A 19,309-nucleotide genomic window follows, 5' to 3' on the forward strand; every position below is an offset into this window, starting at 1 on the left:
CTTAAGGCCTTCCTCTTCCTTCTTCCAGGAGTTTCTCAAAATCAACACCTAAAAAGAACTTAAGATCTTGCCTTTTAAAATTTTTATAACTGGATTGCCTCAGATCAGACAAGCAAAAAATGAAAAAAAGTTAACTTAAACTTTCAGGTAACACTATTTATGCAAAGTTAAGTGTCTGGATATTTGAAAAACACATGAAGAGATAGCAATTTCTTTTCAAGTTATTTTAAAAAATTAAGTAGCTTGACATTATGTGGACAAAACTTCTGAACATCTCTACATGGCCCTATTCCCTAAAGAAGAAAATTGGAAACAAGAAAAAGACATCAACATTTGGTACCTCATTAGATTTGACGTCTTTTTCCCCCAATAAGCCTCCAGGGCAGGGAGGGAAAGGGGGAAAAAGGAAATGAGTTATTGGCTTGTGGGATCCGCACTGTACCAGCAGCTACTCATCAGGAACACCAAGGGTTTGTTCCCAGTGGACGTATGCTCTTGCTAACAGAGAGATCACAGCAAGCCCCGACCTGACCAGAGGGTCTGCCCACCTAGGACCCCAGCCTATTGTTATGTTTCATGGTATTTTCTTGAAATAAAAAATACTTGGGTTATATCTTATTTGTCATTTCTTCTGCCTCTCTCTCAGCCAAAAAAGAGGAAATATCAACTGAAGGGGACAGGTAAGGCCCCCAGTAAGGGAGGAGAAAGTAAGTGCCTTGTCTGAGGTCCCAGAATGAGCAGGTGCCATGCCTGGGTAACTCACCATCATAGCCCCCAGCAACTTGTGGTTTTGACATAGGGTAATGCATAGTATCTGTTGAATGATTGTTGCCAAACAGGGGCTTGGGCCTCCGTTTCTTTATCCATACAACGTGCTGATTCAATCATATATTAAACATTAAAGTTCACAGCCAGTGCCTAGCTCAGGGAATACATTCTGTATTCTTAAGGCTTGTTCCATTTCTACCGCACTATTTCTTCCAAATTTATTAACAGCCCAAGGCATTCTCTAGAGACATTGGAGGGGTAGTTCTCAAAGTGTGGTTCCTAGACCAGCAGCGTCAGTATCACCTGGAAACTTGTCAGAAATGCAAATTCTCAGTCCCCATACTGGACCTACTGAATCAGTAATTCTGGAGGTGGGTGGGCGTTGGGGCGGGGGTTGGGGGGTGGGCAGCAGTCTTTGCGTTAAGCCCTCCAGGTGCTCCTGATGTTTCCTCAAGCTTGAGATTCTCTGCTAAGATACAATTCAGAGCCTAATTTGATACTTAAATGCAGCAACCAACTCAGCCCAGGGACCTCCACATTTATTCCCTGGCCCTTTTATAAGTGGATTTTCCATTTTTTTTCTTTTACTGTTATATGTTTTTTAAACACTGAACTCATAACCAGTTCTTTCTAGAAATAGGAAGCAATATCAATCTCAAGTAAATAATTCTAATGAACCTGACCTTCACATCAATTCTCATTGAAAACACCTAGTCGCCCCATAATAGTATAGTAAGTATAATTTAGAATTACTTTATTAGAAAATTATATATATGTATTTTGAAGAATTTCATAAACATTCACTCTTATTTCATACATATAAATATACCTTATATAAATATATACATATAAAATAACTATTTTCTTATAGAATGTTATTTATAATGAATACCTCCAACACTCCAACCTCTTTGCCTCTACTTTTTTACTTTGAGATCCTCAAACAGCTCATTTGCAAGATTCTTTGGATCTCCTAAGAATATCAGTGCTAGTACTCAGTCATTGCAAAGTTCAAATACAAAACTTTTCTGCTTACCTAATTGTGTCTTGAGTGCATCTGAAATCTCAAACATTAGGGATGCAGGAAGTTTTACAGTAGTTTCATTAAGACCTGGAATAATAAGGTGGACTGCAAGGAAATAGATACAAATAAGATAAGGGGAAGAAAGTGCATCGTGACATAAAATGAAGCTCAGCACATCAGCTATTACAAACTATGAAGCATAGCACTTATTTTGCTTAGTAAATTTTAACCCAAACTTTAAAACGTTGGAAAAAATATGGCCATACATTCTAAACAGAATATTTTTCATATTTAACCAAACTACTAAAATCCTCTGGCTTTTAATCCATAGACTCAAAAATTGTATAATGGCTGCTAAGATGTGTGGTGAACAAAGATTATTATCAATAATAATGATTTTTAAAAGAGCAGTTCAGTCAACTCTGTGGGGCAGGTAGGACAGGTGCCATCATTCCCACTGCACATGTGCTAGAGCTATTTCTTTAACACACCATGATAAAGATAGCATGGCTTGGCTCCTAGACTGGAATGGACACAAGCCAGGATGCTAAACAGTGAAAGGAAGTGAACCACGTCAATTAAACAGAACTACTCACACTGCAAAACTCCAGCAAAGCCCTATCCTCAAAAGATAGCCCGATTTGCTTAATCTAGGCATAGATTTCGAGATCCACTCACCTAGTATCACTCCTCCCAAGGGAGCTTTTTCTGGGGATTTAGTTGAATCCTTGTGAGTAACATTCTGAATCACTGTTGAAATACAAAAAGACAGTGTGAGGCGGTGGGAAATAGGAGGCAGTAAGAAGCTAATAACGTGAAGCCATCTGCACTGGAAAAGCCTTGATCTAACTTTATTAATTAATACAAAGCAACTCAATGGGCTGGCTATATAGCCAACAGAAGGATTGGAAGGCATACCTTATCTTAACACCTGCGCCTTTAACTGATGAAAGGCTATTATTCTATCATAAGGTGTTCCATTCTAATTACTGGAACATTTTCTTCCTAACTCTATTCCCTGAAGCCTTCCTTTTCCCCAAATCAATCAGTACTAGCACAAAATGAAGTGATGACCCAGCAATAAAAATTTAGAGAACTTATTTTCTCAAAGCAAAGAGTCTTTGAGTAATATCAACACTAACTGACTCTGTTTTGAGAATATACTTGGGATGTTGTGTTTTCTGAAAATGAAGAACTATTTTTTTAAAGGCCCTGTCTCTTCTACCAAGAAACTTTCTGGAAATAATATATTTTAATAATTTGAAAAACCAGAAGCCAAAACAAAAACAGTCAGATACTGAAGTGAAGTGACATTATAATTCTGGAAACTTGGACATCTTTACTTTCCTTAAAGTGACCACTAAATCAGTGGGTTTCTTCGGGTATGACAACTTAGTCCTGGGCAAAGCTCCACATATTTAACTTGTTTTAAAAAATTTAATACTTGTGATGGTTGCTTTGTCCTTAGTTGTCTGACCAGTGTGACCAGCCCAAAGCTTGGTGTATTGGTAAAAGAGCCAAAATTATCCATTAACTTCCAGTTTATTAGACCATTACATTTTCTTTGAACTTTTTCTCAAAAAAAATCAATTAAAAAATTGAGAAAATACGTGCCGTGTTTGATTACCTTAGCTAAAAGTATATTAAAGATTGCGCTAAACACATTTCCAGAGCAGACAAATTACCTTGCTTGATGATTGTTATTGGGATTAGCTTCCTTGGGACATATGCTGGCTGAAAAGAGAAGAAAGTCAGCTTTTGAGTCATTGTGAATAACTTTTTGTTCTTTAAAATGTTCAGAGAACTGGAAGTAGCCCTTTCTTGTCTTCAATGAAGTCTCCTGTGACACTAGTTTAATAGTTGCTGGTGGCGGGGCGCGGTGGCTCACGCCTGTAATCCCAGCACTTTGGGAGGCCGAGGCGGGTGGATCACCTGAGGTCAGGAGTTCGACACCAGCCTGGCCAACATGGTGAAACCCCATCTCTACTAAAAATACAACAACAACAACAAAAAATTAGCCCGGCATGGTGGCGGGTGCCTCTAATCTCAGCTACTCGGGAGGCTGAGGCAGGAGAATTGCTGGAACCTGGGAGGCAGAGGTTGCAGTGAGCCGAGATCATGCCATTGCACTCCAGCGTGGGTGACAGCAGCGAGACTCCATCTTAAAAAAAGTTGCTGGTTAGATTGTTAGTACATCCATCTGCCTCTACTTTATTGGATTCACTTGGTTTCCCTCATAAATATCCCAAGGTTTGACAGAAGCAATTTCTTCAGAACTCCCATTAGTTCACTTTACTTAGAAACTGCAATGGAAAGAAACCAAATCTTCTGTATTGAATATTAGTTTATTTTCATTACATTTGAGATAAGACACCACCAAATTGTTTTTACGGTCCCTCTCAAAAAGATGCTAAGCTACCCATTATCTTTGAAAACCAATCACGATCAATTGTTTGAGGGTATCCAATTGCTGCTGCTGCTGCTGTTACTACAGATACCACAACCACCATGAACTCCCAACACCAAGCACTTATTGCTCAAGAAAGCAGAGCAAGGACTCTGATCCAGACATTTCTTATTCCACAGCCTGTACTTTCAACCATTCTGCACATGTTTATACACAAGGGACCTCAGAATCAGAAGGACATATCCCAGACGACTCTGCTTCCTCTCTTCACCCAAATTACCTCAGAAGTCCCACAGGAGGTTCTGATGTCATAAAGTAGCCTGACCTAGGGATGGGTGTAGACTTTAAAGCAGAGTCATTGCCAGACATAATCATGAGGCCAAGGATAAGACAGACTAGAGGGACACAGGGCAGATGAGGAGAAGGGCAGAAAATTATACACAGGAGAATTAGAGTTGAGTTGAAAGGGCAAGATTGATGTCCACTTTTTAATACTTGGTTTAGCCTGTATACATAATACAGATATGGCATATACTAGACCTGTTGATCATCAAGGATGTGCTGAATATGAGCTGCTTACCAGATAGGTGTTTACCTGATTACCAAATCCCTTACAAGGGCAAACACCTAGTAGTGAGCAAAATATACTTTTTGACTTACTACCATTTTAATAAGTGATATCCCCCTGACAAAGAAGGGACAATACACCAAGCTTACTGTTGGCTATTTTCCTTATCATATTAAGGTTCTTATGTTTTAAAAAAATCACAACAAATAAAAGTTTACTATTATCAGATTATTTTTTAAAGGGGTGTCTGCATGCATTGACTCAATGATTTCCTCCTTAGCAACCAGGCCTAAGGAATTAATCAAAGACGGTGTTTATTATCATAACTTAAAATAAATTTATTATCAAAAAATAGAGGTTTTATTCAATGATAGTTCAAAAATTTGACTTGTATTTAATAAAATGGAAAAACACAGAATATAAATAAGTACCAAGGATACAAATTTGCATCCACAGTATAACCCAATTTTATAAATACATGTGTAGAAAAGACGCCAGAGGGAAATAAATCACTGTTTCCTTAAAACGGTATTCATTTCTTGTAAGCCAACATTCACTTTTTTTTTGTGTGTACCTTTCTATATTTGCCAAATTTCTGATAAGGGCAAGTTACATTTATAAGCAGAAAAAGTTATTTTAATCAACAATCTGTTTAGCTACCACCTATGCTTCTGTATCGCAACTTAGCGCATACACTATTGATAACTAGAGGAATGATGCAAATATAATTTAGACATGCTCTTTCTTGGCAACAGGAGGGAAATAGTAGGAAGATAAATATAACTTTCAGTGGAGGATAAAAAAATACCAAACTCTCAGCTTTGCAGTTATATGGGCAGGAGGATCCCTTTTGACTTTATTATAAAACTATTAAATGTGAGCACTTGCACAGAGATCCTTCCCCAGGGGAGAAAAGTTAGGCCCACCCTTGGCACTCTGCACTTACTCACGAGCCCACCTTAAGAGAAGCCCCACCAGCTCCTCCACCTGCACTGTCTAGTTCTCACCTGCCTTGCTCCAGCAAAAGGGTTGCCAGCATATAGCCTCTAACTCCTCTGAGAATTTTTATTTGTTCATGTTAAAACAACTTTTATTTTTTGCTATTTTTAAAAATCATTTCTTTTTCATAATTGTATACATTTCTGGGGTACAGTGCGATGTTCTCATCTAAGTGCACAATGTGGGATGATTAAACCAAGCTAATTACCATGTCCACCTCCTCACCTGTCATTTTTTTGTGGTGAGGCATTTGAAATTTATCTTCAGCAATTTTGAACTATACGTTAATAGTAACTATGGTCACCCTGCTGTGCAATAGCACTCTAAAGCTTACTCCTCCTGCCTAACTGAAACTTCCTACCCTTTGCCAGTATCTCCTCACTGCCCCCTTGCCCCTCACCCCCTGGTAACCACCATTCTACTCTCTGCTTCTATGTGTTTGACACTTCTGAGACTTTTAAATGCTTGGCATGGCAACCTTCAACTACATGGGAGCTGCCAGGCAAGAAAGCCACATTATTTTTCTAGGTACCAATAATTAGTTTTGTTCAGGCTGTGGCTGCAGCTACAGAGGCTTTTGAATGGCCTGTCCTCTATTTGCCCTACAACTCCTGTCACTTAGTGCACATTTGTACTTAGTGCATGTTTTGTTGAATGCGAAGTCTTTCCAAGATACTTAACACATTAGAGCAGAAAAGCCTACATGTTGCTGTGCTGACTGAATTGCATTATACCAGTTTAATTTTCCTTGTTGTAATGATTTGTTTTGAACAAACAATTTTTTGACGGGGACAAATGGAAAATATTCTGCTCTTCACATGAATGGAATAAAGTTTCTGTTCTGAGTTCTGACTCCAGTACAGACCAGTGACCAGTTACAGACCAGTGTCCAGTTAAAGTGACAAGAACATATTTACACTATGTACTGCCAAAAATTAAAAAATCATTTAGCTGAAGAATGCAATTTTTTTTCTAGGCCTAGAAATGCTCTCCTGCTTAATCCACAATCCAAAGCTGCTCAAGGACTCTACTAATGAACAAATAGCTGCGTCTCTACAGGTAGGTTTTTAAAGGGCATCAGGAAAGTCCTGTGGCTCAACATGTCTCTGCCAACACCTCTACAATTTCCATTCAGAAATTCACAATGTGAATCCTGTCCTACGTCTTCTTATCAAATAAAAGGGCAGGGAAAAGTTTGTTAACCAGACTCACTGCAAAATGAAGTACTGTGATAATTTCCAAGATACAGTGTTTAACCAATTACAATCCAATTTTAATAGAACTGTTTTATGTACAATGTTTTTAAAAAACATTTCCTTGCCGACCTTTCCTTACCTTTTCTAGGCTTGTTATTACGAACAGCTATTAATGTATATCAGAGTCACAGGTGTAGACAGTGTGGGGCCTGGAAATGGGAAGGAGGTAGTGACAGCCTCGCGGGCTTCCACACTATTTTGGCTGGTGTGGCCTCAGCACAATACTGCTGTCCTCAGACACCACTCTGGCAGCGATTTTCCTTCTTAGTCATTCCCTTGCTGGCTCTCTTTTCTCTACACAGCTTGCCAATTTCCCCATTCTTGCTGCAAACCTCTACCGCTTCTTCCTTCCATAGTTCTTGTCTTTCAATGTTTACTAAATGCCAGGAAGAAAGCATATTTCTTTCTTGTCCTATAATAGATTTTTTTCTTCTTCATTTCCAGATATCCTGTCCATTAGAAACCCAGGTTGGGCTATGCCTTGAGCAGAAGTCTTGTTAAGATCATTTATTTTTACCGATTTTCTGGGACACTGTGGTGAAGCATACAGTTGGTGAAACTCAATGAGGAGAGACTACTCAAGTGTAAAGGTGATGCCCCTGCAGAAAAATGCAGCATGCTTTCTTGCCATGGCTAGGGAAAGCGTATGCTCCTTTAGAAATACCTGCAGCAGCAGCAGCAGACGCTGCTACCACCACACATGACAAGGAACTTGCGTCTCACCCTGCATTACACTAACTTCCTCCTGAAAGTATATTGAAAATTAGCTATAATAAAGTTAGTGATAACTAAGGATGTTATTTTTTGTAGGTTTGTCCATTTGACATTTTTGTGGGATCAGAATATGATTATTGTAGGTTTAACATTATTTTCAGGCCCCGAGATAAAGAGGAGCTGTCCATTTTGGTAGTGGCTAAAACAGTGGCTCAAAGTCAAATTTCAATGACTCAAGAGTCAAACCACATGAGAACTTGGGCATATTAGATTCTGGCTTTAATTCACTTTTAGGATGTTCTAATGAAACTTACAAAACATACTGACTCAATCTAACATCTGGCTAAAAGTGAATCTAATGTCCTACTTTCAAAAGGCTTCAAATTTCTGGTCAACTTAACCTTTGATGATATATTAATAGTTTGCCTACATATAAATTTTTCAAGTTTCTGCTTAAGACAAGGATTGCTAAGAATGGAAGGATGCCTGATACATTCACTGTACACAGTCGTAAAGTGTGGGTGGGGACCGTAAAGGTAATCTGTCTTCACATCAATCATTTGATAATTGTTACATTTTAACAATTGGTACCACTTCTCTTTTTGATGATAATAACTGTGGATTTCTTAAAATATGGGTGGATCTCTGATGGAAAACAAAAAAAGATAAAAATAGATGTCATATTTTTGGAGAACCCTGATTCTAGGAAGATTTAGATTAAATAATTAAATTTGCTTTCAAAAATCTGTTAATAAGTGCTACATACTTCAAATATTGATTTTGTTTAGTTAGCTAGTTAATACATTTTTTCAAAATATAGAAAATGTATCAAAGTATTAGCCATGATTCTTTAGTTTTTAAAACAATAAAACCTAATAGTAAACATTAGGTTTTACCTTCAGAAAAGAGTGTCCTAGATTCTCTAAATGGAAAAAAAAAAATAGCACGAGCATCATGATAAATGTATCTTTTTCTTCCTCAATCATATAGATCTCAAGTGATTTATTTTATATGGAAAGAACACAGTTTTGTTTCTGCATATGCCCTTTCTCTGATTTTTCTAGAGGTATAGGTAGGAGCAATATTGAAAACATTTAATAATTGGTAGAACAAAGGCACCAGCCAACTAGAAGAGATTCCCTGCTATATGTTCTAGGCACAACTGCACTGGGGCTTGTCTGCCAGCAGAACACATATCTAGATATATGAATTACAATATATAGTGTAACAGAAGGGTAGGATGGGCTGTATTTTGTATTCAAAATTTTGACCTAAAATTTATTTATCTTTCAAATGGATAGCCTAAAGTTCAAGTTCTTTTTTTCCATTCTGAATACCTCTTATTGGAAGATGTTCAAGAGTTTTTGCTGCTTCTCAGGTTTCAGGTGTAACCATGTTCATGTGAATAAAAAAAGTTTTCAATGCGTCTTTTTGCTTGAAATCCAAAAAGCAAAACACATGAAATTAATTTCATATCTCTTGAAGTACTGCCTTCTAAGATAGGTCTCAGAGAAGAGATGGGTGAATAATTGGGTATACACTTCTTTGGACTAAAATATACCTCTAAAGTATCAAACCAGTTTTCAGAATCAATTCTATGTGGTCACATAAGATGGTCAAAGTTATCCCATGCAGTTCTGTTACTACTTCCCCATGTCCCAGAGCTACCTGACAGCAGAGATGTAAGTTCATATATATGTGTGTGTGTGTATATATATATATATAAATTATTTTTTTTTTGCTGCCCAGAAGGAAATAATAAAGCTTCTCAAAGAAGGCTTAAAATATCCTTTTAATGAATTTGGTTTTTCCTCTGGAAATAACAAAGAGTTTTAAACTCATCAGAGCTGGCTGGAGTCAGGATACTCCACCTCACAGCTTGAAGTGATAAAATGCCTGGCTCTGTGTCATGCAGGCAGGAAGTTGCTTCCTAGCCCTTCCTATCATGGCTGCTTATATTGAGGGGGAAAAAATTAAATTCCCTGAGAGTAAAACGTCAATCATCTTTCCCAATCTTGCTGAGTAACTCATCCTAAATGAAATATCCTGCCAAGACAAATACAAATTACTGGGATATGATAGCTGAAAAGAGGGAATGAAAGAAATGATATCATGGAGTCACATGAAAGGTTAAGCGTGACAGCCAAGAGGGTAGGAGACAATGCATGCTTCCTAGGAAACCATTCACAACAAAGAATGAGGATTGTTCTAGAAGAGGATGAAAGAGCAATTCTATCCCACTGTTTTGCCTGTGAGGTACAGCAGATCTACCTTTCCTACACAATGTTGACTGGATTTAAGAGACAAAGATGAAGGGAACTTAGGGAGAGGCACAATTCAATACATAAATACACAGTACTAAGCCAAATGGTTATTTGGGGGGAAAAATACATAGCCTAATCAATATAGAACCTTACTATATACCATAGTTAAATAAAATTCACAGAATTATTATAAAATCAAACCACTTATAAAACTAAAAGAAAGTAAAGAAATATTTATCTGCTCTCTGGAGAGGGAGGGTCTTTCTAAAATATAATGCAATTGAGGATATCACAATGGACAAGTCTAATAATTTGGTTAAGGAAATTTCATGAGTTGTCTATTTCAAAAGTGTCTATGAGCAAACTTAAGCGATAACAAATGTGAGAAAAATATTTCTAGATAGTATCATCAACAGGTCAATGTTTCTTTAATGTATACAGTCTTAGACTATATAGTTCTAAAAAGAACCCATGAAACGCCCAAAAAAGAACTGCAAGAGAACGTCGTTAAATGGAAAATACAACTGGCTAATAAACAAGTGAAGAAACTACTGCTTTATCAGCAATCAGAGAAATAAAAACTAAGATAACAATTATAAGCTATTAGACAAAAATTTAGTGATGAAAATATATAAAGTTGGCAATCAGGGTACTATAGCAACATAAACTGATACATTGCTGGCAAGTTTATAAATTAGTACCACTTTTTGGGAAAGAAATCTGACCATAGTATTAGGAAGGCTTAAAAATGTTAAAACTCTAAACTGTTAATTCCTCTTCTAAGTATCTATTTTAAGGAAATGATTAGAATTGTGAACAAAGCTTTATCACAAGTGTTCATAAACCTATCATAAGTGTTCACTATAACATCACCCACAATTTAAAAACAATTAGAAGTAACTTAAATGCCTACAAATTGGAAACTTATAATCATGCATTTAGATCATACAGTACAAAGCAATTAAAATTATGTTTATGGAGAGCATTTGATGATATTAAATATGTTCATATTTTGACCAAGTGAAAACAGCAATATAGAAAATTGCAAATATAGTATGATTTTAATTTGTAATGAAAACATGCTTAGAAAACAAAAGATGTTCTAAAGTTTTACCAGACTATTAATGGTTTTATACTACCTTTATAGGTAGTTTTGTTATAGGTAACCTTGTTAATGTTTCTTTTCCCACTTAACATTCTAAATATTTAAGTATTAGAAAATTAGAAAAGCAGCAAAACCTAAAAACCAAAAACCAACCAAACAGACAAGTTAAAAAAAAGAAAGCGAGAAAAAAAACAGGCCTATGAATTTATCTGCAATCTCTTTTTTGTATTAATATCTGAACTACATCGAAATATTTTCCTAGCAATTATAACAATCTCATAATTATTATTTGATAATAATTTCACAATGAACACATTTTTCTGCCATTTCAAACCACATGAACATTTGCCTTAGGCGGATTAATTTTTAGTCAGTTCTACTTTATCTAAGACTATTTTCTGTTACCAAAACCAATCCTCCTTTTTTTGTTTTTAATCCCAGTGAAATATGTACCACCATTTTTTTTCCAGACTGGGCTACATGATCTATGGGGCTATTCTGTGGACTCCTTAATTAGACATAAAAAGATGTTCAGCCACACACTTCAAGCACACATCTCAGAGAGCAAAATTCCACCCACAAATAGTCTTTGCACACTCATTTGACTGTAGGATACTTCCAGTATCTAGGGGCCAAAGTCAGCACCAAATTCCCTTCTTCTCACCGAACTGCCTCCTCTGTCTGCCCAGTAATATAATGTCCTTTGTTACTCTAATGTCGAAAGCTGCAATTATTTTGGCACCAAACTAATTACTGGGTATGAGATTTGATATGCGAACATGTCTGTGGTGGCTCTAACAGTGACTTACAGTCATCCCAGGTGGGGTGGTATATACTTAACATGATGCTTCCTGAGAATAGATTTTGAAAAGTGGAAGGAAAGAGAGCATGAGAAACCGAGTGGCTGAAGTGAGAGAGAAAAGGATGTTTTTAGATTCATGGGGAAATGCCTGGTTCATAAAACACAAACATTATCTGAACTGAACAGAGGCTGGGCATTTTACAAAATCAAACTGGTTGCTCCATCACTGTGAAAAAGACTGGCTCTTTTAAGTAGGGTATGATAGAAAATAGAAAGGAAAGGTTTGAGCTGTAGCAATGTACATAAAGCATGTATCAATTTGCTCTTGAAACATTATATTAAAAAGCAATCGACAGAAGATAATATGTATAACCTTGAAATACCCAGAACACTGAAATATTAGAATAAGCTACATTGAATCTCAGAATTTTAGAACTTCACACAAATCAGATGATTTGAAATCATGCTTTTACTTAGTATTAAGAAAAAGAAACTAACTCCTAAAACTAAGTACTTTCTCCACTGTTTCATAGTTAGTCAGTTAATCTAATTTCAGTATCTTATAATAAGACTATTTCCTTAACAATGCAGATACAATTTTTTAAAAACATTCTTGAAAATAAACTGTTACATACCACTGTGTGGTCTTGGTCATAGGTACTTTGGATTTTCCCATTTACTTTTTTACCTGATGAAACAAGGGAAAAATGACATTATTTTTATTCTCCTTGCTCCCAAGTTAGCTCTAGCTAATCATTATGAAGACAACTACAACTCGTCCTCTAACTTGGATGTATAATTTTAATTACTATCATTTTAAACACTGATGCCAATGAAGTTTTAATGATGGGATGACTGGAAGAAAGCTCAAGGTTCCCGAAAGTCTTTTTATGGGCATCTCTACTGGTCTAGATTTCCATTCTGAACGTTGGTACATGTTATTGTTTTTCTGGTTCTGTTGGTGTTTGCAGGTAGGGATTGATTTTAAACTACTATAATACAATAGCCAATGACATCAATGGAGGCATCAAATATTTATTACTTATTTTAAAAATCACTTATAACTAAAGATTCTGAAATATCAATGATCAATATATCCTGTTTGCTTCTATATTTTCATAAATGCTAGAGCTTAGGAATTAGCTTATTTCATATTATACAATGAATAACATAATTAAAAATTAGGTAACTAAGAAAAAATTATAAAAGCTTACTGAAACAAACATTTCTAGGTACTTACTTCCAACAACAGTCTTGTGATTGAAAATCTTACTCCAAATTCCACCTTCCACATTGTCTTTCACTCCAAATTCATAAACTGTGTTGGGCTTTAGGTTTTCCACAATTGTTTCAGTGGCTGGACAGATTTGAAAAATCCACTTCTTTTCTTTATCCTTTTCTCGATAGCGAATTGTATAAAATCTGTTGAATAACCAGAATATAATGCTTTAAAATCACAGGGGGATTCAGAATGTTATTTCAAGTTTCTTACTTAATCACAGATTTCAACCAACTTGGGATACTATTTAATATTGGCTTCTCTTCTGATTTTTAAAAAATTTGCAGAGAACATGAAAAAAATAAGTTCAACGTGTGCTTAGGTTTTTAATTTCTCATTGCAAGTTGGAGTCTTTGCAGCAGCACAGTTTTGGCCCGATGGAATTCCAGAATTCTCATTCTATTATTTGCTGCTTTGCAAGATGGAAGTTGGAAAACACTAGAAAAAACACAGATATTATACATAGTAGAATATAGGTGCCATTTTATAATTAGTATGGTAGTTTCATAGTTGTATGAGTTTAAGCTTTTTCATCCATGGAGGATATGTTAGAGGTAATATCATTCAATTTTGTAAAAAAAAAGAACCTAAGACTAAGATGTATTCAGTACTGCATTTTAAGGTTGAGCTGTTTTTATTATTAAAAAGAAGACCAATAGCGAAGTTAAGAGTACAATAAAAAAAGTTAATGCCAATTCAATATCACTGTTACGTATTTACTCAGGCCTTCATAATACTCATATATACATAAATATATACATATATATGTGTAAAATAATCCCTACCACTATTTTTTGAACCTAGGTTTTACATATATTACCCGGTTTAATTGTCATGAAAACATCTTAACTGGTGGAAATTATTAATCTCATTTTACAAATGTGAAAATGGAGTTTCAGAACATTCACTTAACTTGCCCAATATCACCCAGCTACTGACTTTTACCAGTGGCAGTGGCAGAATCGCAATACAAAGAAAGACTCCTCTGACTCTACTTTAGACAGCCTCTGTAAGTGGGGCAGCAGATCAAGTACAGTATACTACTATATACAGTAATGAGAGTGAATGAGAGAACTACATGTATCGATGTGGATAGATTTTAGAAACAAAATATCTAATAAAAGGAACAAATTACAGATTGGTGCATATAGTTTCCTATCATTTACATACGTATTAAGACATATGAAATATGTTACCAAATATTATTCCTGGCACTATAAAGGGATAACAAATACCGGAAGGATACAACATTTATGATAGTGCTTTAACTCCTAGTGAGCAGGTGAGGAGAAAAATAGGATTTGAGGTGCGGTCAATAGGTAAACTTCATCTGCTTTTTATTTTTAAAGAAACACTAAGTTAATAGAAAATAGTAGCTGCCATGTTATGACGATGGAAACATAGGCATTGGGTAAACATTTTTGGGTCCTTCTTATATCTTAAAATTTTCCTCAAAAGTTTAGTACCTTTCCTCCACTCCTTGCATCAGCAAAATTAAATGGAGTAAGATCAAGGTTACTTGCTTTTATTTAAAGCTTTAAAAAATCAGAAATTTTGCTCATTCTGAAAACATTTATTGAGCATTCTCTAAGTGTCAAGCCTAAGCTCTTGGTGATGCAAAACAATCCCAGTATCTAGAGTATCAAAACTGGCTACCTAATTTGTGGGGCTCAATACGAAATGAACATGTAGACTCTGTTCAAAAGTTATTAGGAATCTTAAGAGAGTGACAGCAGAACATTAAATCAAATCTGGGCTCTTCTAAGTTGGGGATCTAATAGTATGCCCATGAAGGTAGTATGCCCATGAAGGTAGTATGCCCATGAAGTCAGCAGGGGTTTGTAGTTTAATAAGTAGAGAGAGAGAGAGATGAGATGCATTTGTATATTCAGCCTACTTTCTTACTAGGCACAAACCACTGAAAGGCTTGCGATCATTGATTAGCTTGCTCCTTTCTAGTGAAAGCTGTACTCAGGGCTCCATTCCCCCATTCCAAAGTAGCAGAAAACAGAATAAGTGAAGGAGGCTGTTCCAGACTAAACACTAACTGCTACTGGAAACAAATTTTATATTATTGAATTGTAATAGAATGTAATAGAAATCCTTTGTGTCCTGTGAGTCAAAATATCAGTGATTTACGAAATGCATTTCTTGACAAGTATGCTGCATGAAATTTTTGTTGTTGTTTTTCCCCTTGTCCTGGCTCTTAGAAAAACGTTGAGAAGCTAAAATCAGACCAGATGGGCCACCAAAATTATGCATCTCTAGTAGATACATTTCTGAGGACTTAATTGCTTTCATGATGCAGGAGTCCTGTTGCTAACAGAATTACCGAAGGTCAGATTCAAGGCTTTGCAGTCAACTTGATCTCACATAACCTTCTTATGAATAAATGAGACAGAAATGTTTTGTTGTTTAAAAAAAAAAAAAACCCTAAACTTCACCATGTTTTAAAAATCCAGAGTGTAAATCTTTTCCATTTTGATCACAAAACATTTGAAATACCCTCTTATACCAAGTTTTTCAGGAAAATAAAGGTTTAGGCATTTTGCCCTTCTCCTAGTTAGGTTTGTCCTTTCTTACACTGTCTCAGCTGATACTTGTACATTATAGGCAAATTCCAATTTTGTTTTATAGCACTATCATCTTTTTTCAAGCAGAGAGATTAGGCCACTTAACTACACTTAAAGTGGTGAAGTAAATTTTCATTGATTTTAAAACAAAATATAGATCTTATGATAATAAACAGTTCTTTATAACCTAGTACATAGTAGGTGCTCCATAAATATTTGTGAAATGAATATGTGGTGCTCTAAGGGTCATTTAAAAATTAGAATATAATATCTCTAAATAACCAATTATTCAATTCCCAAGACATACTGACTTAAGCCATTAGGTCTACAACTATATTTTGCAACACATCTTTGCATAATGCACCATTCCTACAGAACCAATGCAAACTGAAGCCAAACACAATAAACTTCTGCATTATACATTTGCACAGGGCTTATGATTTTTATTTACCTATTTCAGTTTATCTATACAATAAACTCTGAGCAGAGAAAGAATTATCATACAAGAAGAAGAGAACCCAAGAAGTGTCTAAGCCCTGATAATCAGTGACAGACTCAGGCAAATGCCAATTTCTGACTCCTAATCTAATGCCTTTTGTACTGCACTGGACTCACTCAACTGTGGTGCCAGGCAAAAGATATGGAAGAAGATGGAAAAATGAACCAGAATGGAAGAAAAACAAAAGTAATCAGCATTTCACATTATTGAAGCCTTTTAAGTTTTTGTTTTAATGTGTATTTACCATAACATATAGTCACAGTCTTCTGTCAAAGGTTAGTTGACCCTTTTTCTGTGAATGATTAAAATTGAGCCCAAGTGCACAGACAGGCAACAAGTCTATTAAAAATAGAGGTAGTAGTCTATGAATGTCATCAGACTAGACTTCTAGAAAGTCTGCCTCCAGCAATTTGGATTTTAAGAACAAGAGCATCTCATATCCTAATTAAGAGGTAAGAAACTGTTGAAGGTAGGATTTGGTTCAACTGGCATCATTCTGTGCTTGGGCCACCTGAGTAGTCTCAATGCTGCCAATGATTGTTGTTATAGCATTGGAAAATCCACAGCTCCTCAAAATGTAGCAGAAAGGCAGGTAGTAGCTTGACTAGGATTTTAGTCAGCTGCAAACTAGTAGCATGATCTTGGGAGGGGGGCATCTCTCCACCCTCTTAAGAATCAATTTCTCAGAGGGGAACTGGACTCCACTATCTTTCAGATCCTTTCTGTTTCTAAAAATTTATTCCAGCAACATATTGGATATTCTATTCTAACAAAGTACCTGAGACAGAAGTAGAAACTCCATAAACTGAATTTATGATGTAACTGGTAGTGAATTACACTAAGTGAAGAAATTGAACACCAAACTAAGCTTAGTCCTTCTATGAACTACCCCAGCTTAACGTACGTGGTTGACTATCTTTTGGGTTTTCCATACTTTCTTCAGGAATGCTTTTATTTCTATGTGATTCACCACTTTTACATTTCCTAAAACATCTATTTCCCACATTTTTGACTCTTCATGTCAAAGAACACTTCCTGACACTGTCTTTGTCAGTGTCGCCTCTTGCTTTACTGAGAATGTAACTACGAGAAAAATTCTGCCCTCATCCCCTTCCTCTAAAGGGTCTCTCTTCCCCTTCATTCTCTCTTTGTCCCACGCTGATTTCAAGGGAAAAACCATTCTCATCTTCTCAAAGATAAGTTTCTCAATAATTGTATTCCACTTCCTTGTTCCACCAGATCTCCATCCTTTCTCTTGATCCTTTATGGACCTTCCCCTAAGTCTAAAAGTTGTTTAAATATCTTTCATTCTACCCCAACAAAATTAAAACTAGTACTTTTCTCTTAAACCTGCCACTATATTTTAACACAAAATTTCTTAATAATCTGTCTTCTCCCACTTTCTTACCACTCAAAAAGTCTATATTTCTTTGCAATCTGGTGGCTGACCTCTTTATTATAGTAAAACCTTATGATCAAATTACTTAATGCTCCGTGAATTTCATAACTAACTTAAAATCTACTCTTCATTTTCTTCTCCAAATCTGTTTCTCTTGTGATCCCCATTTCTGGTGACTTCAGAGTCCTTTCTCCCCTCACGTCCAATTTGTTGTCAAATCCAAGTATGTTTTCTTACGTGAATTCTCTTCCACTTGCCTCTCCACTATTCCAAGGTAGCATGTGAGCCCCAGTTTAGGTCCTTAATATCTTTGGACTCGTGATAATTTTCAAACTGGTCAACTATTTTTCTTTTTTTTGTAGACCACAAAATCCACTTTTATTTGGTAGTTTTTACATCTATGGCCAAATAGAAAGTAATGGGTTGACACAGTAATCTAGAGTTTACCTCTGAAAAAAAGTAATGTGAGTCTGTCTAACCATATTTTCCTAACAGTAGGATCATGATAAGGCAAATGCAAGTTATTTTTACCATGATTCTCAAATGTGAATTGAATTCTGACTCATCACAAACTGGTCAACTACTTCTAAGATCTCCTTTCTTTGTATAGTATCATCCACTGGTGGCTGGTTTAAGTACAACAAAAGAAATGTTTCTACTGATATTAGAGCTATCTGAAATGGAATGGCTTGCCTGAAGTTGGCAATTATAACAGAAAGTAAGTAATATCAAAGCAATGAGAAGGCTAGCAGCAGACAGTATAATTTCGAGTGTTCACTGCATGCTAGACACTGCATTAACCATTTTACATGTGTCATCTTACTAAATTTTGACAACCCTATGATATTACTTACCCCTTTTTGCAGATAAGAAAACCAAGACTAAAAGCATTTAAGCAACCCATGCAAAGCAACTAAGATGATAATAGAGCAGAGTTTTGAACTTGGGTAAGTCAGTGTGACCAGAATTTGTATCTTCAATGTCCATGCTATGATGCCATCCCTGGAGATGCTCACTGTGGACTCTGGATGGGAGATGTTGCAAAGAAGCTTCAAGAGCTGAATAGACTGGCTAGATGATTTTTAAAGCCTCTTCTTGACATCCCACTTGCATATTCACTTATATGTTGAGAACTACTATTGTAAAATACAATGCTGGGTTCTGTGTGAGATGGAAGCAAGTGGTACTCTGCAGAGTTTCAAAAGTGAGCTTGCACTCTAATGAAGGAGGTAGACATGCATGTGTATGACTGAAGAAGGCAGAATGGAAAGCACACAGCATAGAGGTGGGGTTGGGTGTGGCACTATCCAGCCTGAAGCTGAGAAATGGACAGGCTGCATTTTAAATCCCATTCCAGTGATGTGGTTTACTTCAGGACATACTACCCAGGCCCCTGGAAAGCAGAGTGGATTGCATTTACACCTCATTTCATGAGCATGACTCAGATATGCGTTGAGGTATATTCCTTGAGAGATTCTATGACCTATTTTCCTAGACAGTGGGGAGCTGGTGGCAATTCCTCAGTAGGTAAATAAAGTTGAGCAGTAATGAAGGAAGCTAGAATTACCAGTGTGGAAGAATAAGTCACAGAGAAACTGGAGGGAGGCATCTCAAGGTATAGTCCAGATGTGAGATAACAAGGAAAGGAATCA

General features: G+C 36.2%; 1 protein-coding gene across 13 annotated transcripts in view; it reads right to left on the minus strand.

Moving 5' to 3' along the window:
• ABI3BP (ABI family member 3 binding protein) overlaps positions 1-19,309 on the minus strand; it is a 246,050-nt gene that overhangs the window by 125,118 nt on the left and 101,623 nt on the right. For all 13 annotated transcript variants that reach the window (XM_055259016.2, XM_055259014.2, XM_055259021.2 and 10 more), the window contains exons 5-9: positions 13,148-13,329; positions 12,543-12,595; positions 3,478-3,526; positions 2,471-2,542; positions 1,805-1,897 (exon numbers count right to left, since the gene is read on the minus strand). In XM_055259016.2, the coding sequence (XP_055114991.1) occupies positions 1,805-1,897; positions 2,471-2,542; positions 3,478-3,526; positions 12,543-12,595; positions 13,148-13,329 (449 nt within the window). The remainder of the gene's footprint in view (positions 1-1,804; positions 1,898-2,470; positions 2,543-3,477; positions 3,527-12,542; positions 12,596-13,147; positions 13,330-19,309) is intronic.

The sequence above is a fragment of the Symphalangus syndactylus genome, chromosome 21, assembly GCF_028878055.3.
Source record: "Symphalangus syndactylus isolate Jambi chromosome 21, NHGRI_mSymSyn1-v2.1_pri, whole genome shotgun sequence".
In the NCBI taxonomy this organism is placed as follows: Eukaryota; Metazoa; Chordata; class Mammalia; order Primates; family Hylobatidae; genus Symphalangus; species Symphalangus syndactylus.